Genomic DNA, 25,293 nt, shown 5'->3' on the forward strand with positions numbered 1-25,293 from the left:
ATCTTTTACGTCTTCTCATTTGAGGAAGGACTAAAATGGGTTAGGGTGGGGAAGATAATCCCTTCTCCGAAAGGAAAAGGAGCGTGCACGGTCCATCCCTCCCTGCGGCCCTCCGTACCCGTCCCAGAAGACTTGGCGGTCACGTTGGTGGCGGCGGCCATAGCATACCACCGTCCAGCCGTCGTCCATGGCGTCCAGAATTTTTTTCTTCTTTTCTTTTTTCCAAAAAAAATTAAATGTGCTTCAAAAAATATTTATTTAATTTTAATGTGAACAAAAAACGCTTTCCAAAATGTGGAAAGGAAAAAGTCACGTAAAAACAGTAAACAACAAAAGAAGGTGTGCCAAAAAAAACTGTTTATTTAAAAATAAACACAAAAAACACAACGTTTCGACCGTACACGGTCTTCTTCAGGTGTGGCACACAGAAAACTGTAAGCTAGGTTAGCTGGCAACAGTTGGACTGGCAGAGATGTGCTCTCATCGAGTGCCGAGTGGAAAATGAGCTCCTGTGTGAGCTCCGCCTTTTATATTCTCCCCTCGGCTTTCATACAAAAACATCTGCACGTATCAAGAGCGTATTACAAACATATTTTCTCACAAATGAGTCATTAACAGTGATTTCCCTGCGCCCTGAAAGAACAGAAGTTGTGAATTCACAGAAGTGGAACTCTTAAATGAAATGTTGCCTGGGACAACTGCAGATCAGATACAAGGATCCTCAGATAAAGTGCGTTCCATCGAGAGCGTGTGGTATGGACGGCACTCGCAGTAATTAGCACCAGTCACCAAGCTGTGGTGACTGGTGGAAGTTGCATATCTCCACATCAAAAACATTGTTCAGTTGAACAGAGTCTTCTGGGCAGTAGGAGAGTCAAAAGCAACAATATAGGAATAAAGGACTTTTTTCAAACACTGGTAACACTACTGACATTTAAGGAAGAAATTTACATGCTGTGATTCTGAAAAGCAACAGTGTTCCCAACAATTTCCCAACAAGGTGTTCTCAAACTTCGCATTGATGCAGATCTCTTCGCCTTCACAGAATCCACGCCGGTCAATTTTTGCATTCAATGACACCTGACCGTCAGGGATGAACATGCAGGTGACTTTCTTCTCCTTCATGCCACCTGCTGGAGACAGCAGGTCTGGGGTGTTGACATCCAGTGGCTCCTCCACCTCGAAACATTTCTTGCACTCTAGCACGGGCTGCTGCGGCCTCTCCATCAGGGCTTTGACACAGTACTGGACGTAGCCGAACTTCCCCTTGTATGACGACACCAGTTGCCCTTGCTGAGGGAGCTCGAATCCAAACGTGTACTCGTACTTGTTGCCAGGTCTCAACACCACAGAGCCGTCAGAGTCTGTGGGCTGGTCTTGCAGCCGCAGGACCGTTTCATGTCTGAGGTACTCGGCCTCCTGTCGGCACCGCTGCTTGCCTTTAGCGTACTCCACCTTGGCGCAGCCCAGACCCAGAAGCTTCAGCGCGGACACCCGCATCATTAGGGTTAGGGTTAGGGCGTTGGTTACGGCCCCGTCCCCCCTGGGGGGGACCGAGGAATGCGCGGTCCTTCCCTCCTGGGTTAGGATTATGGTGATAGCAGGCCACCAGGGGCCTGAGTGCACTGTCCATCAATGGGGGCCGGGAGGTGGAGACCCTGCCCAGCGGGTCCAAAAATTACCCATGTCTTGGGTTAGATCTGCAATGAGCCATCGCGACGTTTCGGCATCGTAGTGCCTTCCTCAGGCTGGCTCAGGTCAGTACTGGTTGCAGGTAAGTGTTTTTCTCTCCCTTTTATACAGGTTTTACAGGTAAGTATTTCTTTTAATTTTCACCGCCGTTTATTTAAGTTTTTACATTCCTTTTACTTAGGTTTTTGCAGGTAAGCACTTTTTTCTTCCTTTTATACAGGTTTTTTCCTTTAGGGTTGCAGGTAAGCATTTCTTTAATTCCTTTTATTTAGGGTTTGCAGGTAAGCACTTTTTTCTAACTTTTTTCTCTCCTTTTTCTTCAGGTATTGCAGGTAAGCATTTCTTTTAATTTTTCTTCCTTTTACTTAGGCTTTTTTTACTCCTTTTTTTTATGGATTTTGCATCTCCCAAAAACTTTTTTTTAATGATTTTCTCATATTCAAACATACTACAACAAGTCAAGTGTGAGAGGAAAAGCACATTTCCACCATTTTTGATTAGCCTTAAAGGGCAAGAACTACTGAATGGTTGCCTTTCTTCTTCTTCTTTTTTCCTTTTTTAATTTCACTTTTTACACTAGTAGTACAGCAAAATATATTTTTTTCAGCTGTTACTTTGACAACAGTTAAATGTGCAATAGAGAGCCTTCACAGTCCACATTTGTCTGGCCTCAGATGGGATGTGTTTTGTGTGTTAATGAGATCTGTGTGCAAAAGTCATGTATTCATTCATTCCTTTTTCCACCCAACAACTTTTCACTTCTTGTCCTGACACAAAGAACAGAAAATATAAGGCCTGAGTCTGAATTAGTGGTTTCTTAACTTTACAGTCCTGACTGTGTAGTGGAGCCACACTAGTTCTAGCTCTGCACTTCTTGTAACCCCCCCCTGGTTAGGGTTAGGGTTTTAGGGCCAGGCAGGGGCATCTCCCACCCCCACGAGGCACGGGCTGGTTAGGATTATGGTGATAGCAGGCCACCCTTTCAGGGGCCTGAGTGCACTGTCCATCAATGGGGGCCGGGAGGTGGAGACCCTGCCCAGCGGGTCCAAAAATTACCCATGTCTTGGGTTAGATCTTTCTTATCTCCGTCAGGACAAGTTCTGTGAGGTTTTCACACTCGCCTATTGAATCAGTCAGATGGGTCAGTCTGTTCTGGTCCACCTTCAGGATGGACAGCTGTTTCAGAGACCCTATGCTGTCCGGGACGACCTCCAGCAGGTTCTGTGTGAGCAGCAGGTCTGTGAGAGCCAGGAGGCCATTCAGCTCTGACGGGAGCTCCTCCAGACGATTCTCCGACACATCCAGACACACCAACCTACGAAGGTTTCCCAGCTCTGGTGGTAATGAGGACAATTGGTTACGGTCCAGCCACAGCTCCCTTAGGTTGGGGAGAGCGCCGAGGGTATCCGGCAAAACTTCCAGTTCATTGCTGCCCAGGTCCAGCTGTTCCAGTTTCACCAGGAAAGAGAGCGACGTGGGCAGAGACTTCAACAGGTTCTCCCTGAGCTCCAACGTCACCAGGTTGGCCAAATTTCCAATGTCATTGGGCAACATCTGTAATGACACATCATTGAGGGCCAGGTGAGCGAGCGCTCGGAGTTCAGTGAAACCATCCGGCAATCTGGAGAGGGGGTTTCCACTGAAGTCTGCAATCTCCAAGGCCCTGCAAAACTTAATGCTCTCTGGGATCTCAGAAATATCGTTCCTGGAGATGTCCAATTCCACCAGTTGCATGAAGTTAGCCACCTCAGGCGGGAGTCTCTGGATCTCATTGTCGCTCAGGCCAAGTTTCCGGAGGTTCAGTAGTCTGAAGAAAGGCTTTGGTAGCTCTTTGAGTTGATTGGCATCAAGGAGAAGCTCCTCCAAACTGCGGCTGTATCGAAATATTTCATCAGGAACCGTCTGCAAGTTGCAATGCCGCTTGTCCACCGACTCGACGTGGCGGTTGCAGCGCCACAGGGGGATACACTTCAGCATGTCCGGCCGCCGGAGGGGAGGGGGGTCTGGTTAGGGGGTTAGGGTTTAGGTGATAACAGGCCACCAAGGGCCTGACTGCACTGTCCATCAATGGGGGCCGGGAGGTGGAGACCCTGCCCGGCGGTTCCAAAAATTACCCATGTCTTGGGTTTGAGAGCTAATGGGCTATCGCGAGACGTTTCGGCATAGAAGTGCCTTCTTCAGTCGAGCCCAGGTGAATAAGTGTTTTCCTTTTTGTTTCTTTCCTTTATACAGGCTTTATTTTAACAGGTAAGTTTTTTCTTTCCTTTATACAGGCTTTATTTTAACAGGTAAGTTTTTTTCTAGGGTTGTGCCCTCCCACCCCGATCGACTGGCAAACGTGGCCTGCCATCAGAGGGCTGCCGCCGGGCCCGGCACCTTCGCCGGCGCCTTCGGGCGGTCAGCTCCTCCGGCCCGCAGGCTCGCCTCTAGCGCTGGCCGGGGGTTACAGCGCGAAGGTCGAAGGGGGGTGGTGGTTCTCGGACCCCGCCCTGTCCTCCCCACGCTTCCCCCCCCCCGCCAGACGCGATCGCTCGGTAGCGAGACCGAGACGCCCGGTCCGTCCCGGTGGTCATACCACGGCGGGCCTCGTCGCAGAGTGGGTAGGCAAACCCAGAGTTTGCCCACCCCGCGAGGGCGACGGGGCCCCGTCCGGCAAACACGGTTTCTCGAACCCTCGCCCCGGTCCACACGTGCGTCCGGAAAGCCTCGCCCTGGTCGACAGGGCTCAGTAGCCCCGAGCGAGCGAGCGAGCGCGTGCGTGCGCGCCGCTGCCGCCGCCTGAGGGGCTACCTGGTTGATCCTGCCAGTAGCATATGCTTGTCTCAAAGATTAAGCCATGCAGGTCTAAGTACACGCGGCCGGTACAGTGAAACTGTGAATGGCTCATTAAATCAGTTATGGTTCCTTTGATCGCTCATCCGTTACTTGGATAACTGTGGCAATTCTAGAGCTAATACATGCAAACGAGCGCTGACCCTCCGAGAAGAAAGTCACCTGCATGTTCATCCCTGACGGTCAGGTGTCATTGAATGCAAAAATTGACCGGCGTGGATTCTGTGAAGGCGAAGAGATCTGCATCAATGCGAAGTTTGAGAACACCTGCTCCCGCATTGTTGTGCCCAAGGCTGCCATCATAGCCAAACACACCTACCAGGCAAACGGCCGCACCAAGATCCTACGCCAGAAGCATTTATTAGGATTGTCTCTTTATCTTTTTATGGCACCCCCTGTCTTTTTTGACATCCCGTCCTTTGTTCACTGTACTTTTGTTTATGGCACCCCCTTCCTTTAAATCCTTTCCGTGTGTATTTACATTATTTTCTTTGTTTTATCTTACGTGACTTCTTGTCTTTTTCTGTTTCTGTTTATCTTTCTTTCTTGTACGTGACTTCTTGTCTTTTTCTTTTTCTGACTACTTGTCTTTCTCTCTTGTACGTGACTTCTTGTCTTTTGCTTTTTCTGCTTATCTTTCTTTCTTGTACGTGACTTCTTGTCTTTTTCTTTTTCTACTTGTTTTTCTTTCTTACGTGACTTCTTGTCTTCGTTTTTTGTGTTAGGGACCCCCCTGTGGTTAGGGTTAGGGTAAGATAGAGGGCAGGGGCACCCCCAACCCCACGAGGCACTGGCTGGTTAGGTGTTAAGAAAAGAATCAGGCCACCAGCAAGCTGGTAGCCTGAGGTGCACGGGCCATCGATGGGGCCGGGTGGTGGTGTCCCTGCCCTGGTTCAAAAAATTGCCCATATCTAGGGTTTTAGTGCACATTTAGCATTCACTGGGCCGTTCGCGACGTTTCGGCATGTTTTTGCCTTCTTCAGGCCGACCCAGTGTGTCTTGTCTTTGTCTCTCTGTTTTCTGTTTGCCTCTCTTGGCCTTTTATACTCATGTTAGCTCCTCCCACTTGGGCTTTTTTAAGTTGACTGCTTGTCCTTTTCTTTTTCTGACTTCTTGTCTTTTTCTTTTTCTGCTTTTCTTTCTATTTTACGTGACTTCTTGTCTTTCATATCTTTAGTTTTCTTACTATTTTTCTCTTTGTTTTCCCCTTGTTTTTTCTTGTCTTTCTGTGTTTACTCCATATTCAGACAAGGCGAGCAGGAGAAAGAAAACCAGCTTTCTAGAAATTTTAGTGCAAATTGCTGGAGTCAGATACATTTATTAGGATTGTCTCTTTATCTTTTTATGGCACCCCCTGTCTTTTTTGACATCCCGTCCTTTGTTCACTGTACTTTTGTTTATGGCACCCCCTTCCTTTAAATCCTTTCCGTGTGTATTTACATTATTTTCTTTGTTTTATCTTACGTGACTTCTTGTCTTTTTCTGTTTCTGCAGCAGGTTGGTACAGGAGCAGGCACCAGAAGCAGGCCTGTGGAGCACTATGTCATCTGCTCGGCCTTGCTTCAGGATGCACTGTACAATTCGATAGCAAGACCTCATGGGTTACCACAAAAAAAACAGTGTCTTTCTGCCTCTGTCGTTCTCTTTGGTTTCTTTGAGCGTTTGTTTCTTAAATACACAGCAAGTGTCACTCTCTCTCTCTCTCTCTCTGTCACACACACACACACACACACACACACACACACACACACACAGAAGCAGAGCAGCTGCTGTGCCACTGGGATTGAACAAGAGGTGCTCCCTCTGCTGGCTCAATGCGGTACAAAGTGTCTGAAGGAGTTATACCGGCGAAAATAACATCTTTCAATTGCATGTTTGGTCCACAGGATGGCGCCTAGAATGTTAAGGTTCAAAATTGAGGAAAGAGTACACACCACCCATGGTCCAGAGGATCTTGGTCCAACAATGATTTTAATGAACACACGTGTGGGAAGACACTCTGTACGCAGACAGCCAGTAGTCCTCGACTTAATCAAAGCATGAACAGATATTTTATAGCATCAGGGTTTGTTTACTGACGCCCCTTCATGCGTCACCGGTACATTTTATACATAGATCAGATCAACACCATCATGACTTTTCACCCAGAAAATCATCTTCTATTTTCATGGCTAGCCCTTCCTGTCTACCTTTCAGTTCTTGTCTTGTTCCTCTTTCTTGCCGAGACAACAAGGAACGGTTCCTCTTTTACCGAGACACTTTTGCAGTTACAACCAGACATGAGTAATCTCTCCTCTAAATAAATTTAACTCATGTGTGTGTGTGTCACGACCTCACATGCTCTTTGTGTCACCTCTTCACCTACTATCTGTGTCTCGTCCTCAAATGCTCTTTCTCAATTCACCTGTTGCACTTCTGACCTTTTACCAGACCAGAAGCTCACTGAGACTATGTGTATGTCTTCTACTAAATAAATGTTTTAACCAAGAACCTCTACTAAAACCTTAATATAAAATGATCTGATATATAAGTGTTTTGTAAGCATGTATTGCAATTCCTTCTATGTTCTAGTTTTCCCTCAGCATGGATCATCTAGACACTCTCACTAGTTGAAGCTTAAGACCTTTAAAGAACCTGAACATCAACTCAAATAAGCACAGATATGCAATATGTATAAAATAGTTATAACTGCACCTGGAATACAAAGTTAATTTAATACCTGTGTGCATAAAACCTTAAAGCCTTCTTAAAGCTATCTGTTACATTGTTAAAGCCTCGTCTTAGCCTGCTGCTCAAAATAACTTCCTGCTTTCACTTCTGCATACAACTTCCTGTCAGCCTGCAACTCAGTCTTTCTGAAAGAGACACTGTTTAACCCCTGAATGCAATATAAACTCCAGATTATATTATTAATGCAATGGTAATGATGACAATTATTTAACAATAGCAGTAAAATAATTTCCCTGCTCCACACTCCCTCTCTCGACCACCGGACGAAGCCCCCAAATGTTACAGTTATGCTTGGGTGTCCTGTAAGAAAATTCCAAAGACAGACAAAGCTAACCAGCCCAACAACAACCTTCTTTACTCCTCCAAAAACTACTTCTTACCACCATGCAGTTCAGGCAAGTACTGAGAAAAAGGAAAAAACAAAACAAAATGTCTTAATTTGAAAAAGCATTAATTAGATACGCAGATGGATCTTTTTCTTTTTTTTCCTTTTTTCTTTTTTTTTTTTTTAAACTGCCGTGCCAATACAAAACAAAAACAATACAAGCTTGTGTGCTCGTGCTCTTTTGTTCTTCAAAGTTTTCTATACCTCATAACTGATGCATAAAAATACAAGAGCAGTCTACTAAAAACAAACAAAAAAGATAGTAAGAGTAGAAAGTTGAGCAACAGTATGTAGAATGTAACCTTGTCTTCCAACTAAATCTTGGCTTCCTTCTCCCAATCACATCTTCACTGTCTTTACCTCTGCTGTTATTCCCCTTGCCATGTACAAACTCAGTTGTTGTCACCTCAAATATAAGGAGGCAGCTCCTGTTTTTGTCAAGCACAAATGTGTCATCAAAGGATGGTCAAAAACAGCACCGTTAATGAGTAGTACAGCTGCTGTGCCACTGGGATTGAACAAGAGGTGCTCCCTCTGCTGGCTCAATGCGGTACAAAGTGTCTGAAGGAGTTATACCGGCGAAAATAACATCTTTCAATTGCATGTTTGGTCCACAGGATGGCGCCTAGCTGGCAAGTCCTGTACATTGCATATTAAAAGTTGTTGCAAGTGCACTCACATGTATTTTTTGTATAAAAGAGACACACACACACACACACACACACACACAAGCTGGTCAGCTGCTTTGCAACTCAACGCGGTACAAATCGACTTCTGTGCCTCTTTTTCTCTTTGGGTTTTCTGTGTGTTTTTTTAAATTTTTAAATCCACAGCAAGTGTCTCTCTCTCTCTCTCTGTCTGTCTCTCTGTCACACACACACACACACACACACACACACACACACACACACTGAGGTCTGCAGTGCAACATTTGAATTACAGTGCTTTGAATCTCTCTCTCTCTCCCTCTCTCCGTCTGTCTGTCTGTCTGTCTCACACACACACACACACACACACACACACACACACACAGTGAGGTCTGTAGTGCAAAATTTGAATTTCATTGCTTTTTAATTTCTCTCTCTCTCTCTCACACACTCACACACACACACACACACACACACACACACACACACACTGTGAGGTCTGCAGTGCAACTGGGATTTAACAAGAGGGGCTCCCTCTGCTGCAATTGCATCTGTGGTCCACCGGAGGGCGACCAGCTGGGACGTCCTGTGCTTTGCATATTAAAGTTTTTGCAAGCGCATTGACATGTGTTTTTTGTGTAAAAGAGAGAGAGAGACACACACACACACAGAAGCTGGTCAGCTGCTTTGCAACTGGGATTGAACCAGAGGTGCTCCCTCTTCTGGCTTTTTCTTATGCACACTATTAAAAAAAGTTGGGCGCACCCAAATCAGCGTTCAAAGATTGATGGCTCCCTGTCAGAGCACTGGCTATGAATTTCAGATCGATCAGGCCTTAACTTGACAAAAAAGTTATCAATCGTTCTTTTCATCTTTTCTCATTGCCCACGGTCAGTTATATCCACTTCTGTCGGTCCTAGGATATTCACAAGGCCTGTGTATCATCACTGATTTCTATAATCCACTTGATTCCGATTCACAAGGTCCAGATTCGATTTGGTGCAATTTTTACTCAGAAAGTGAGAGATCTTATAATTCTGATCATTTATCAGTACTGACACTAAACTTTATCAGAGATGTGACCATCACAGCACATGCCGTTGTGTCAAAGTAACTGAGAATAAAATAAAATAAAAAACATAAAGGAGATTTTCCTGGCATGGATTTTATAGCAGATAACCTTAAAAATATTCTGCAATTATACCTAATTTGAAAAAGTTTACATTTCTTCAGTATTAAACAGCAGAAATTAAGCTTTCTTATCCGACGTCATTTAAGTACAAAGGAAAGAAAAGACAGCGGCCGCCAGCGCTGTAAACAACGGTAGACTGATGGGTAATAAGCGAATGAGTAATGCAGAAAACACATGTTTGAGATGGGAAACTTTTCTTGAAGTTTCTCTCACAGTTCACGCACAGCTCGCTGTGCGTGAACTGTGGGTTTTATCGTGTTGGAAGCAAAACAGCAAAAGTAAGAAGGAATTAAGGATGATATTAGCCCCCACGCCGACTAAGCTAATTCTGATGCGTCGGTCCGCTCTGTTTACGTCTTCGTGTGGAATGCGTTTCCTGCTCTCATTTGCTGGTTGTTGTTGAAATAGTTTTGTGAGCTTTAACCTGAGATTCTGGCGTTTCTGGTAAAACACATTTATATTCATTCAATTCAGGATTTAATGAATCGATATCGCTTCATTCAAGCTACTCACCTGTCTATATCCACCTCCACTTCCAGCTGGACCACGGACAGAGGTCCCGCCCCTGACTATCTCTGATTGGTTTAGACCACGAAGGGGAATCACGTGTGTCTGTTGTTGATCACATGGACGTCTGTGGCAAATTTTACAAACATTTCTCATAATGAACGAACTCAGGAGGGTTAGGGTTAGGGATGAGGTAAAGCAGGCCCCCCTAAAGGGTCCTGGGTGCACTGTCCATCAATGGGGGCAGGAAGATGGAGACCCTGCCCGGGTGTTCAAAAAATTGCCCATATCTTGGGTGAAGTAGCTCGGGGCCCACGTGACGTTTCGGCGGAGTAGTGCCTTCTTCAGACTGGCCCGGCTTAATTGTGACTCTGTCAGGTAAGACCTTTCTTTTTTCCTTTTATACAGGTTTGCAACAAGTAAGTATTTCTTTGTTTTAATTTTTTCTCTTTTCCCTTTCTTTACAGGTTTTTTCTTTAAGTGCTTTTCTTTTTCCTTTTATACAGGTTTTTAGGACAGGTAAGTATTTCCTTTCTCTCTTTTACAGGTTTTTTTCTTAAGTGTTTTTCTCTTTCCTTTTATACAGGTTTAGCGGCAGGTAAGTATTTTTTAATTTTTCTACAGGTAAGTATTTTTTTATTTTATTTTTTCTCTAGGGTTTTTGTTTCCTTCCTTTACAGGCTCCCCTAGGGCTTTTTTCCTTCTAAGGTTTAAGTTTCAAACCCCCCCTGGTTAGGGTTAGAGTTTGGACCTCAGGCAGGGGCATCTCCCACCCCCACGAGGGTTAGGGGGGTTAGGGTTAGGGATGAGGTAAAGCAGGCCCCCCTAAAGGGTCCTGGGTGCACTGTCCATCAACGGGGGCAGGAAGATGGAGACCCTGCCCGGGTGTTCAAAAAATTGCCCATATCTTGGGTGAAGTAGCTCGGGGCCCACGTGACGTTTCGGCGGAGTACTTTCTTTCTTTTTCTTTTTTTCTCCTCTTTTTTTTCTTTTTCTTTTTTTCCAAATGGGGGAGAAAGAACAACAAAATGTAAAATCTCACATTAAAATGTTCACGTTTTGATGTGAAAGGTGTCTCTGAAGTAACGTAGTCGGCATCGAGAGCGGTTCCCATTCATAATTACAACAATACGAAAACTAAAAATCTTGGCATTTCTTCTCGTCTTTTTTGTCTCCTTTGGTGAAAGATCAAAGTGACATTTTGGGACAACAAACCAGTTTGGGTTTTTTTGTTTTGTTTTTTTGTAATGACATGACAATACAGAACTGTGTAAACTCTGGTCCGCTGTTCCTCTTTGCTCACCACATGTACTGAGTCCAAATCTTGGGTGGATGTAAAAGCACAAACTGCAAAAAACAAACAAAAGAACAAAAAAATAAAGAAGCAGTCAGTCCGCACAGCTTCATCACCTGGTCCCTCTGTGTGGCAGAGACCTGCCAATCTCTGCACAACAGTTCACACCATAGTTTTTTCTCCCTATTTTTTCTGGTCACGAATAAAGTCGCCAATCCCTTTTACGAGTCCGTGTTCAAAGTGGCTCACAGAAAGAGGATCCAGAGTGCTCTCAGTACTTGGCAGCACCTGTGTGCTGGTGTCATGTCCAGAATAAGAGGCAGGTCAGCTAGAAGGTCACAGTTGCAGTGCTCTTGTTTTGAAAGGTCATTGTCTGGATGCTGGAAAGGATTTTCCTCTGATGCCCAGCCAAAGTCACACCCATGTGCAGCAGATCCTGTGTGGTGATTGGGGCCAGCTGGTCCACTGAGTTGAAGCCAGCCTGAAGGAAACTGTCTTCGTAACGCTCCATCTTGATGGCCCTAAGCCAATCCCCCACCGAAGCACACGGCGGGAGAGCTAAAGGTGCGCGCTGGTCCAGCAGGGGGTAGGACGGGTGTTGAGGTAAGACCAGGCCCGGCTATTGCCGGAGCCTGAGGTGCACGGTCCATCAATGGGATTGGGAACGGTGCCCCCTATTCAAAAAATTACCCTTAGCGGGTGTAGTGCACTGCCGTTGGGCCATCGCGACGTTTCGGCTGGGTATAGCCTTCCTCAGGCTGGCCCAACGTCTCTCTGTGTTCTTTTCTGTTTCTGTCTTTCTGTTGCCACTCAGGGCCTTTTATACTGGGCTGTCTCCGCCCCTTTTTTTTCCAGACATTTCTTTTTTCTAATTCTTTTCTTTGTCTTTTCTGTTTCTCAGTTTTTACGTGACTCTCCCTTTTTCTATCTTTCTCTGTGTTTCGTCTTTCAACTTTACCCCTTGGTTCATTTGTTTTTTTCTCTATGTTTTTTTCTTTCTTTTACATGGCACCCCCTGCATTTTAGACATCCCGTCCTGTGTTCTTATGTTCTCTTTAATGGCACCCCCTTCCTTTATATCCTTTCCAGTTTTTCTTGTTTGTGTCACTTGTTCCTTCTTGTCTTTTAGGGTTAGGGTTAGGGGTTAGGGTAGGGGAATTGATTCCTCCTACGAGGGTAGAAGGAGGGTTAGGGTTGAAGAAAAGAACCTGTCCCTCCCGAAGGAGGAACAGGGCGTGCACGGGCCATCAACCCCGATGGTCCGCAGCCTCACATCCCTCTACCTCCATAATTGATTTTTAATTTGAAAGGTAAGTATTTCTTTTTTTACAGGTTTGCAAAGGTAGGTATTCTTTTTTTGCAGGTTCCCAATTTTTCCGTTACTTTGGCTTGTTTCCAATATTTCTTTTTTTACAGGTTTGCAAAGGTAGGTATTCTTTTTTTGCAGGTTCCCAATTTTTCCGTTACTTTGGCTTGTTTCCAATAAAGTGTTTTCAATCCCAATTTGTTTTCTGTGTGGTTTTTAATTTTGTTTTGAGTTCTCTCTAATTTGAGTTGTTAAGGAAAATCAATAAAACATGAATTAAAACATGAAATAAAATCCCCCAAAAATAACAAACTAAAATAACAAACTAACGTAAAGTTGAAAAAATTAAATGAGTATGCCCTTGTCGCGACGTTTCGAAGTTGTTTCTTCTTCCTCAGGCGAGGGCATACTGAAGAGCACTGGGTTTGAGGCTCCTATTTATACTCTCCCCTCTGATCCCGCCTCCTTGGCTTTCTTTGGCTTTCTTGTAATATCTTTTTTTAGCTGTTTGCTTTTTTCCAATTCTGCCAGACTTTTTGGCTCTCATTTTTCCTTTTTTCTTTCTTTCTTCCTTTCCAGTCTTCTCCTCTTTCCCCTTTTGACTTTTCCTTTTTCATCATCCTTTTCTTCCCTTCTCTTGACCTCTGCCTTTTTTTTTCTTGCTTTAAATTAAGTTTCATTTTGACAAAGTGTAGTTGCAGAACAAAAGTCATTGAAGTACAATATATTAAACTGTGAAAAAAAGGAAAACTGACAAAAACGTCTTCACAATCTTTAGATTAATATGGAAGATCATAATTTAACATAAAAGAAAATATATTCTATTGTTCATTATCCAGATAAATACAAAAAACAAAATTAACAAAAAATGCATATGATCACCAATAATTCTTGACCTCTGCCCTTTACCCTTCCTTTTGGCCTACATCTGACCTCTTTCTCTTCCGAATTTTGGGCTACTACAATGCCGACTTGGCTTTAATACTACACTCTCAACCCTGCTTGGGGAGGACTCAACCCGACTTGGGGAGTAAATTTAGAAAGGAGATGTGACTTTGGGTTAGGCTTTAGGTTTCAGCTGGGATTAGGATTACTTGGGCTTCAGATCCAGTACTTGGGTAAGGTTTAAGATTTAATTTCCAGGAAAGAAGTAGAGTTAGGGTTAGGGTTAGTGTTAGGGTTAGGTTAAGGGGATTTAGCCAGAGCTTGACGGAATAAAATGGAATAACTGGGAAAGTAAGTGTCGTAGAGGGATGAAAGTGGTGTCTACGTGGGGATTTTCTGCCGCTCCGCACGCGCTGGTGAAGACCCCATGTCGATAGCACCAACGGTTCTGGACTTGGTGTAAATGGGTCCAAATTTGACGGAATAAAAAGGTCAAAGTGGCAGATAGGAGTGTCCGATCGGGCCGATTCCACCACCACTGTACTCAGCAGGCCCTGCCGGGTCGTTAGACACGCAGCATGGCAGGGATCGGTGACATAACATGTAGCAGTTTCCCTTCACAGAAGCGTCTGCAGCAGGTGGGTGGAGGAGGAGGCAGCAGAACCAGGCCTTTGGAGCACTGTGTCATCTCCTGGTCCTGATGCTTTGAATCTCCCTCTCTGTCTGTCTGTCTGTCACACACACACACACACACACACACACACACACACACACACAGAAGCTGGTCAAGTGCTGTGCAACTGGGATTGCACCTGTCGTCCACAGGAGGGCGCCTAGCTGGGAAGTCCAGTACATTCCATATTAAAGTTGTTGCAAGTGCATTTTTTGTGTAAAAGACAGACACACACACACACACACACACACACACACACACAGTAAGGTCTGAAGTGCAAAATTTGAATTACATTCCTTTGTATCTCTCCCTCTCTCTCTCTCTCTCTCTCTCTCTCTCTGTCAACACACACACACACACACACACACACACACACACAGTAAGGTCTGAAGTGCAAAATTTGAATTACATTCCTTTGTATCTCTCCCTCTCTCTCTCTCTCTCTCTCTGTCTCTCTCTCTCTCTGTCAACACACACACACACACACACACACACACACTCACACACACCAAAGCACACAGACAGAAGCTGGTCACAACTGCTGTGCAACTGGGATTGAACCAGGGGGGCTCCCTCTGCTGGCTCAATGCGGTACAAAGTGTCAGAAGCTGTTAGATATCTGCTTTTGACAATCAATTGCACCTGTCATCCACAGGAGGGCGCCTAGCCGGGAAGTCCAGTACATTCCATATTAAAGTTGTTGCAAGTGCATTTTTTGTGTAAAAGACAGACACACACACACACACACACACACACACACACTGTAAGGTCTGAAGTGCAAAATTTGAATTACATTCCTTTGTATCTCTCCCTCTCTCTCTCTCTCTCTCTCTCTCTGTCTCTCTCTCTCTCTCTCTCTCTCTCTCTGTCACACACACACACACACACACACACACACACACACACACACACACACACACACACACACACACAGTAAGGTCTGAAGTGCAAAATTTGAATTACATTCCTTTGTATCTCTCCCTCTCTCTCTCTCTCTCTCTCTCTCTCTCTGTCAACACACACACACACACACACACACACACACACACACACACACACACACACACACACAGAGTAAGGTCTGAAGTGCAAAATTTGAATTACATTCCTTTGTATCTCTCCCTCTCTCTCTCTCTCTCTCTCTCTGTCTCTCTCTCTCTCTGTCAACACACACACACACACACACACTCACACACACCAAAGCACACAGACAGAAGCTGGTCACAACTGCTGTGCAACTGGGATTGAACCAGGGGGGCTCCCTCTGCTGGCTCAATGCGGTACAAAGTGTCAGAAGCTGTTAGATATCTGCTTTTGACAATCAATTGCACCTGTCATCCACAGGAGGGCGCCTAGCCGGGAAGTCCAGTACATTCCATATTAAAGTTGTTGCAAGTGCATTTTTTGTGTAAAAGACAGACACACACACACACACACACACACACACACACACACACACACACACACACACACTGTAAGGTCTGAAGTGCAAAATTTGAATTACATTCCTTTGTATCTCTCCCTCTCTCTCTCTCTCTCTCTCTCTCTGTCTCTCTCTCTCTCTCTCTCTCTCTGTCAACACACACACACACACACACACACACACACACACACACACACTGTAAGGTCTGAAGTGCAAAATTTGAATTACATTCCTTTGTATCTCTCCCTCTCTCTCTCTCTCTCTCTCTGTCTCTCTCTCTCTCTCTCTGTCAACACACACACACACACACACACACACACACACACACGCTCAATGGAGTATAAAATAAAGACCGGGGCAGTTCTCTCACTGGAGTCTCTTAGAGTGGAGGCTGCCCTTGCTAGCAAGAAGTTCTGTGTGTTTCTCTTCTCTGAGTCTTTACTGAAGAAGTGTTTTATAACATTTTCCTTAACAACTGACATGTGTTTTTTGTGTAAAAGAGAGAGAGACACACACACACACACACACACACACACACACTCACACTCACACTCAGCGGCTCAGAGATGAGGGAAAAACAACAGAAATCAGGATAGATTTTAATGTCAGGAGATGCCCTGTGATGCTGGGGCCATTGTGTAAGATTGGAATGTGTACCAGTGGCTGGTGGGTGGTCCTTGAAGGTCCCGGGAGGAGGCGGCGAGGAGGCAGCGGGTGGCTGGGCTTGAGCTGTGGATCAGGGACGTCATTAATTCTGCCTGGTGCTGCGTGTGCCCTGTGCAGCTTGGATGTCTGCCGCTGACGCTCTGTGGTTCCTGTTCTGCTGATCTCCTGGTCCACACACGGCTTCAGGGTGCACTGTACAAGCGGAGAAGAAATGCATCATTGGTTACCAAAATAAAACAGTGTCTTTCTGCCTGTGTCATTCTGTTTGGTTTCTTTGAGCGTTTGTTTCTTAAATACACAGCAAGTGTCACTCTCTCTCTCTCTCTCTCTCTGTCACACACACACACACACACACACCAAAGCACACACACCAAAGCGCGCACACACACACACCAAAGCGCACACACACACACACACACACACACACACACACACACACACACACACACACACACACACACACACACACACACAGACACTGTGAGGTTTGCAGTGCAAAATTTGAATTTTAGTGCATGGTGATTTGTCTCCCTCCAGTGGCCCACGGCAGGTATGATGAGGCTTAAATGATAGGTTATGGGGAAAAAGCCAGGAGAGGATGGGACAAAAGTGGAATAACTGAAAAAGTAAGAGGTGTAGAGGGCTGATGTTGGTGTCTAGGTGGGGGTTTTGGTGGGTGCCGGACGCTGTGGCGAAGAAGCCACGCCGATGGCTTCTTCGGTTCTGGAGATATGGCGAATCGGACCAAAAAGGATGGGACAAAAGGGTCCCAGTCGGAGAAAGGAAGGTGCAGAGGGCCTGGGTCCACCACCACTGTACTCAGCAGGCCCTGCCGGGTCGTTAGACACGCAGCATGGCAGGGATTGGTGACATAACATGTAGCAGTTTCCCTTCACAGAAGCCTCTGCAGCAGGTTGGTACAGGAGCAGGCACCAGAAGCAGGCCTGTGGAGCACTATGTCATCTGCTCGGCCTTGCTTCAGGATGCACTGTACAATTCGATAGCAAGACCTCATGGGTTACCACAAAAAAAACAGTGTCTTTCTGCCTCTGTCGTTCTCTTTGGTTTGTTTGAGCGCTTGTTTTTTAAATACACAGCAAGTGTCTCTCTCTCTCTCTCTCTGTCTGTCTCTCTGTCACACACACACACACACACACACACACACACACAGAAGCAGAGCAGCTGCTGTGCCACTGGGATTGAACAAGAGGTGCTCCCTCTGCTGGCTCAATGCGGTACAAAGTGTCAGAAGGTGTTATACCGGCGAAAATAACATCTTTCAATTGCATGTTTGGTCCACAGGATGGCGCCTAGCAAGCAAGTCCTGTACATTGCATATTAAAAGTTGTTGCAAGTGCACTCACATGTATTTTTTGTGTAAAAGAGACACACACACACACACACACACACACACACACACGCTCAATGGAGTATAAAATAAAGACCGGGGCAGTTCTCTCACTGGAGTCTCTTAGAGTGGAGGCTGCCCTTGCTAGCAAGAAGTTCTGTGTGTTTCTCTTCTCTGAGTCTTTACTGAAGAAGTGTTTTATAACATTTTCCTTAACAACTGACATGTGTTTTTTGTGTAAAAGAGAGAGAGACACACACACACACACACACACACTCACACTCACACTCAGCGGCTCAGAGATGAGGGAAAAACAACAGAAATCAGGATAGATTTTAATGTCAGGAGATGCCCTGTGATGCTGGGGCCATTGTGTAAGATTGGAATGTGTACCAGTGGCTGGTGGGTGGTCCTTGAAGGTCCCGGGAGGAGGCGGCGAGGAGGCAGCGGGTGGCTGGGCTTGAGCTGTGGATCAGGGACGTCATTAATTCTGCCTGGTGCTGCGTGTGCCCTGTGCAGCTTGGATGTCTGCCGCTGACGCTCTGTGGTTCCTGTTCTGCTGATCTCCTGGTCCACACACGGCTTCAGGGTGCACTGTACAAGGGAAGAAGAAATGCATCATTGGTTACCAAAATAAAACAGTGTCTTTCTGCCTCTGTCATTCTGTTTGGTTTCTTTGAGCGTTTGTTTCTTAAATACACAGCAAGTGTCACTCTCTCTCTCTCTCTCTCTGTCACACACACACACACACACACACACAGAAGCAGAGCAGCTGCTTTGCCACTGGGATTGAACAAGAGGTGCTCCCTCTGCTGGCTCAATGCGGTACAAAGTGTCAGAAGGTGTTATACCGGCGAAAATAACATCTTTCAATTGCATGTTTGGTCCACAGGATGGCGCCTAGCTGGCAAGTCCTGTACATTGCATATTAAAAGTTGTTGCAAGTGCACTCACATGTATTTTTTGTGTAAAAGAGACACACACACACACACACACACACACACACGCTCAATGGAGTATAAAATAAAGACCGGGGCAGTTCTCTCACTGGAGTCTCTTAGAGTGGAGGCTGCCCTTGCTAGCAAGAAGTTCTGTGTGTTTCTCTTCTCTGAGTCTTTACTGAAGAAGTGTTTTATAACATTTTCCTTAACAACTGACATGTGTTTTTTGTGTAAAAGAGAGAGAGACACACACACACACACACACACTCACACTCAGCGGCTCAGAGATGAGGGAAAAACAACAGAAATCAGGATAGATTTTAATGTCAGGAGATGCCCTGTGATGCTGGGGCCATTGTGTAAGATTGGAATGTGTACCAGTGGCTGGTGGGTGGTCCTTGAAGGTCCCGGGAGGAGGCGGCGAGGAGGCAGCGGGTGGCTGGGCTTGAGCTGTGGATCAGGGACGTCATTAATTCTGCCTGGTGCTGCGTGTGCCCTGTGCAGCTTGGATGTCTGCCGCTGACGCTCTGTGGTTCCTGTTCTGCTGATCTCCTGGTCCACACACGGCTTCAGGGTGCACTGTACAAGCGGAGAAGAAATGCATCATTGGTTACCAAAATAAAACAGTGTCTTTCTGCCTGTGTCATTCTGTTTGGTTTCTTTGAGCGTTTGTTTCTTAAATACACAGCAAGTGTCACTCTCTCTCTCTCTGTCACACACACACACACACACACACCAAAGCACACACACCAAAGCACACACACACACACACACACACACACACACACACACACACACACACACTGTGTATCATCACTGATTTCTATAATCCACATAATCCAGATTCGATTTGGTGCAATTTTTACTCAGAAAGTGAGAGATCTTATAATTCTGATCATTTATCAGTACTGACACTAAACTTTATCAGAGATGTGACCATCACAGCACATGCCATTGTGTCAAAGTAACTGAGAATAAAAAAATAAAAAAATAAAAACATAAAGGAGATTTTCCTGGCATGGATTTTATAGCAGATAACCTTAAAAATATTCTGCAATTATACCTAATTTGAAAAAGTTTACATTTCTTCAGTATTAAACAGCAGAAATTAAGCTTTATTATCCGACGTCATTTACAAAGGAAAGAAAAGACAGCGGCCGCCAGCGCTGTAAACAACCGTAGACTGATGGGTAATAAGCGAATGAGTAATGCAGAAAACACATGTTTGAGATGGGAAACTTTTCTTGAAGTTTCTCTCACAGTTCACGCACAGCTGTGGGTTTTATCGTGTTGGAAGCAAAACAGCAAAAGTAAGAAGGAATTAAGGATGATATTAGCCCCCACGCCGACTAAGCTAATTCTGATGCGTCGGTCCGCTCTGTTTACGTTTTCGTGTGGAATGCGTTTCCTGCTCTCATTTGCTGGTTGTTGTTGAAATAGTTTTGTGAGCTTTAACCTGAGATTCTGGCGTTTCTGGTAAAACACATTTATATTCATTCAATTCAGGATTTAATGAATCGATATCGCTTCATTCAAGCTACTCACCCGTCTCTATCCACCTCCACGTCCAGCTCGACCACGGACAGAGGTCCCGCCCCGACTATCTCTGATTGGTTTAGACCACGAAGGGGAATGACGTGTGTCTGTTGTTGAACACATGGACGTCTGTCGCTTGGCGAGCGATCGGGTGGTTTAGCGAGTGTCAGCCTCTTAAGTTTAAGACAAGCCCGGCTGCTTTTTAAGCGACGCGGCGCTAGCTACCCAGCTAGCTCAGTACACAGGAACTACTTCCGGTAGTTATACAAAATAAAAGCGTCCCCCATTATAATCCGCTATAATGCCATACTTCCGCTGCGCGCGCCGTTGATATATACCTTGGCTTTACATTAATTGTGAGAAAACAAAACAAACAAATAACTCACCGTTGAGTCGATTGTGAGGTAGTGTAAAGACGAATGAATCGGCTGGGTTATTGCACGCTGTCAACTGGTCTGTAGTGTAGGATTTGTCGATATCTGACAAGTAGGCCAACCACAGGGACACAGCGGCCGCCTCCATTACTCCCGACATACCACTAGAGTGAGCCAGCACACCACAAATGAAGTTTTCTTGTTCTCCATTCATTTCAATGGGAAAAAACTTGCATTAAAATATTCATATTTAAAAAACTATAGAAGTAATAAACACCAAAAGTCATAGCAACTCATTCCAGCTCCAGCCGCACACAATGATATATCATATGTGAACCTTGTCTCAAAACTGTGGGGCGAGTTAAGGTCCAAAATAAACACCAAAAGTCATAGCAATTAGATGGAGTCATTGCTTTGGCAATGACTCCATCTAATGGTTAAATTTCTGAACTGCAGGCTCAGTAAGTAAGTAAGTAAGTAAGTAAGTAAACTTTATTTATTAAGCGCTTTTCACAGACAGACATTCACAAAGCAGCAGTGATGAGACGCAGGTCTTGCGTCCATGACTGCCCTCGCGAGTTAAAGACAGCTGCAGTGTTTGTGTTTTCTAACTCAGGTGTCTCAGCTGAAGAACTGCGGGGTGATTTTAAGAAATCCCCTGTCAATTGGTTATGAGCAAAAATTGTTTCTATAAAATAAAAATTAAAAAAACAAAAAAAACCCCAGTTTCAACCGTAACGTGAAGTACACATTTTATTATTTTTTTCCTTTTAGTGAAAGGAAACAGCCGTCGCCGGTATGCTAGTGCGCACGCTCCACCCCCTCCTACGCCTCTTTTCCCCCCTTCTTTTTGCTTTGTGAATAAACAGAAATGTGACTTTTGCTTCATAAACAGTTTGACAAACAAGTGGTGCCTGCAGGGTGTATATTCATGGTATAACCGGCATAAACACAGCCTCACTTCGTGTGTGATTGTGCAGGAAATACAACTGTGCGCTCAGCTTCGAAAAAGGACCGCATCTATCCATTTATCCTCATACCTCACCTCTATGTATGTGCTCTCTTTGAGCGCAGGTGCGGCTCTTTGCTGTGACACATCTCTAATGTAGTCTAGACGCTCCGGCGCCAGGGGTCATCGGGTGACACACACACACACACACAAACAACAAGTAACACAACATGGACCATGAACTCTGCGTGACTCAACTATACCAAGACAGTTCACCTATTACGAGCCTTTAAAGTAAGCTTATTGCTAAATAGTCTTGATATTTAATCAACAGGTAAGGTAACACCTGATTCTGTTCACATGGACGGAGTTTTTTCAGTGCTAAATAGTCTGCACATCCCGGCTCTTATTATTTATTTTGCTGCGTTATTTTGCAAAATTATCTAATCTAAAAATAAACTACATAAATGAGTGCGATGCAATATTTTGCTCTTGGTGTTTTCAGTCCTTTATGTCCATCTTATGTGTCCTTTTTTTCTGTTATCAATCAACCAACCGATCATTCGATTAAAGGCCTGTCAACGGGCTTCGTAAAGGTTCTTTTAAGGTCACCAGAAAGCTACATAAAGACTGCACCTGCACCAAAGTTCTTTTTTTTTTCTCTCTATCTCCGAACATTGTTGCATTTTAAAACCATCTTCAGTGAGCTATAAATAGGTCACAAGTGAAACACTAAAGTGGCTAACCTTTCTGTGGAATTAAATAGATTTCTAAAAATGTGCCCATAGTGTCAGTACAGGATTGTGAACATCGCAACGCAAAGTTTTTGATTTCTCTCAAAACATATATTTCTTTTCATGTTGAACAGATAATATCTTTAATTTGAGTCAAAGTGATTTGCACTTGAACACGCCCACCAGAAATAGACCGGGACCCATTTTTATTCTGCATGGCTGCTGGAAACATCATGTCACATCTTTGATTAATTTCATCTGAAAATAAACGTAAGTAAAGCCAAGTGTGTTACAAAAGCTTTTATAATTTGTATTGCCAAAATCGCAGAAAATAACCCCATTTAAGCTGGGTCGACAGCCACCCCTAATTTTTGCATGATTGTAGCTGCTAGCTATAAGCTAGCTAGCTATCCTGCGCAACGTTAGAACTGGTTACCAGAAACCGACCATCACAGTCGGGAATAAAAGTTAGTATACTGGTAAAACACGGCTTTTTGCCTAACTAGCTAGCGTTACCACGATGCATCGGTGGTGGATAAAGCTAGCTAGCATAAGTTCATAGTTCATAACATTCATAGTATAACTCCGTGCTCCGCTTCGTTTGAATTTTTCTGGTGAGCTCGCGGTTTCTAGACACAAGCTTGTGTTTGTGCGCGCACGTTTGTCTCTCTTCATATAAATATCTGTGTGTTATGTGTGTGTACACCGAGGGCAAAAGATAATTATTAATGTGCATGATTTAGAGACAGAAATAACAAGCCAGCATATAAGATCAATGACATAAGACTAATTCCTTCAATTGACTTTCAGGCGCGGCTCGGAAAAATGTGCATTTTCTGAAGAAATTTTAATTTTAACAGCAAAAAATTGACCCTATGCCAAACTTAGTCGCTAATGGCTGGTCTGTAGACTGTTTGGTATGTCATGTTACGTATTTCTTGGTTTTTCTATGTAATGTGTTTTATAGAGAAGTAACATTATTCTTTTTTTCTGTATGCTTTCAGAACCACAGATCGCTCCATCCATTCCATGGCTGAAGCATACATTTTCATTTAATCTGAACAGGTATCATTTTGCATTTACACTGCACATCCTTTTTAAACATTTCATAATAATCTAGACTCTCCCTCATTATCCTCTCATTCACCTTGCTGATGTGTTGAGGACTTGATAAAAGAATACATGGTATGTCCATATCTGTTCTGTCTCTACATGAGATGCAGTCTCTTGATGTAAATTTGACAACTCTGCTATTAAATGCAGTGATTAATGTAGGACAGCAACGATTAATCAACTCATCAAGTTAATATCTTAGGGTTCTGTATTGTTTTCTTTTTTTTTCTTGGGCTTTGTGGAACATTTATGAAAATGTTCCACCATTGATTTAATTTAATGATTATGCAATTCACAATCTGATTAGTCAAATAATTGTTCTAATAGTCTGTGACCAAACAACTATCAAAATAGTAGTTTATTATGGTCAAAGATTTATCAGGTGTGCCAGACTTCAGTTCTTCACTTGTACATTTTGTTCCATATTTTACCTCAAGATATCCCAGAAAGATGAAGCTGAGGAAGAGCTGCAGAGTACCACCATGGCACTCTTCGTCTTCAGGGACAACTCAAGCCTCCTACATCAGCCTCGAGACATCGGGATAATCATTGATGGTGTGGAAGTCCTGAATGAGTTGCCTTCTGTGGCAGCTGGAGTGGCAATGGTCTTTGGACTCTGTTATGCTCTTAATATGGAATATCCACGAGGATTCAGGTTCACCTTTGAGGCTCTTCAAAAGATTATGATGGAGCTTGACTTTAACAAGATGACCTCTAAGATTCGCAAACTTAATTGTGAACTTAACACTGCACAGTAGTGTGTTTGCATGCATGTGTGCATGTGTATGTGCACATGCATGTGCATGTGTGCTTGGTTATTTTGCTTGGTTGGCCTGCAGTGGTATTCTACATTCAAAATTTATAAGAACACCCATTTGAAAGGGAGATTTAAGTTGATTTCATTGATACATGTGTAGATTTTTTTTTTTTACATTGTACAGGCACAGTGCACATATAAACATTTTTGAGTACTTGCAAATTGGTTTAAAAATAGTTTTTATAATGGTTTTATGCCAGTTTTAGACAGGTTGCAGGTTTTATACTGGTTTTCAAAAGATTGCAGGTTTTATACTGGTTTTCAAAAGATTGCAGGTTTTATAAAACAAACATTTCTCTAATCATTTCTGCCGTAGCACTAAATCTGTATATTACTAATCCTCTCTATTGATTATAGTTAAAATGGTTTGGAACAATAAATAATTTTGAAATAATTGGTTGGCCAACTGTCTTGTTTTTTATAGGAAATGCAGAGCATTTTTGAACTGAAATGAAATGTAAAAAATATAGTTTGAATATATGTAAATCAATTACCTGGCTTCAACACAAACATATTAGTTCATGTTAATTTGGTTCGATGTGAATACATTAGGTTGGTTAAATTTCAATATATTAGCTTGGTTCAATAATTAAAATATGGTTCTATGTAAAAAAATCAATTTGGATCAATGCAAAATTTAAAGTTTCAGTCAAGTCTAGTAATATTGTTTATATCAACATAAAAGTATCAGGTCATATCAAGTGACTCAATTTGGATTCTATAAAGCCAAATATTTTGGATGTGACAATTGGACATCATTTTTTTTAATTTGAATAGGGTTATTTTTTTTTACAGTGTAGTTTATTTCTCACAGTTTTTTAAAAATTCTCTTGCTTTATGGTTCTTAGCGCTGTTACCAGTCTTTGCATTTATCATCGTTTTTTCTCTTTTTTCTTTCATGTTACACAAACATGATTACATATTGCATATGAATCAAGGTTGCGCAGAGGTGGTTGCATTTCCCAGACAATCATGCAAAATATATACATTTCTTTTTTAAAAAATGACATGGTGCGACAGGACTGTAGCACAGTAATACAGCAACATCAGAGGCAAATTCCATTCAAGTTTTGCAAGCCTAGCTTTGAACTTTATTTAAATAAACGGCAGTGACTCGTTATGACAAGGATCATTCTTAATCTCACTCAAACCATGCTGAACGGCTCTAACCCAATTAGGAACATAGGGTTGTTTTTTTTGTTTTTTTTAAAAAGAAAAGAAAAACATAACTGAACACAACAGTATGTCA

At 43.7% G+C, this 25,293-nt stretch overlaps 1 protein-coding gene, 2 long non-coding RNA genes and 1 pseudogene across 3 annotated transcripts; 1 reads left to right on the forward strand and 3 right to left on the reverse strand.

The window, feature by feature from the left end:
• The window catches only part of LOC143420706 (cytosolic arginine sensor for mTORC1 subunit 2 pseudogene), a 643-nt pseudogene extending 586 nt beyond the window's left edge, over positions 1-57 (reverse strand).
• Positions 58-2,652: 2,595 nt separating this feature from the next.
• Positions 2,653-3,720, reverse strand: LOC143420894 (uncharacterized). Its single transcript, XM_076889532.1, has one exon. The coding sequence runs from the start codon at positions 3,667-3,669 to the stop codon at positions 2,761-2,763; it is 909 nt and encodes a 302-aa protein (XP_076745647.1). The 5' UTR covers positions 3,670-3,720; the 3' UTR covers positions 2,653-2,760.
• A 2,754-nt stretch (positions 3,721-6,474) lies between these two features.
• Positions 6,475-14,154, reverse strand: LOC143420896 (uncharacterized). Its single transcript, XR_013100663.1, has 2 exons — positions 13,482-14,154; positions 6,475-13,227 (listed from the first exon to the last, which is right to left on the reverse strand). It is a non-coding gene; the product is annotated as an uncharacterized LOC143420896 (long non-coding RNA).
• A 7,996-nt stretch (positions 14,155-22,150) lies between these two features.
• On the forward strand, positions 22,151-24,438 carry LOC143420707 (uncharacterized). Its single transcript, XR_013100435.1, has 3 exons — positions 22,151-22,384; positions 23,119-23,179; positions 23,665-24,438. It is a non-coding gene; the product is annotated as an uncharacterized LOC143420707 (long non-coding RNA).
• The last annotated feature ends 855 nt before the right edge of the window (positions 24,439-25,293 follow it).

Source organism: Maylandia zebra, linkage group LG10, assembly GCF_041146795.1.
Source record: "Maylandia zebra isolate NMK-2024a linkage group LG10, Mzebra_GT3a, whole genome shotgun sequence".
Lineage (NCBI taxonomy): Eukaryota > Metazoa > Chordata > Actinopteri > Cichliformes > Cichlidae > Maylandia > Maylandia zebra.

Excerpts from the sequence above, each read along its gene's own strand:
- LOC143420894 (XM_076889532.1), bottom strand. The coding sequence starts at position 3,669 with ATGCTGAAGTGTATCCCCCTGTGGCGCTGCAACCGCCACGTCGAGTCG.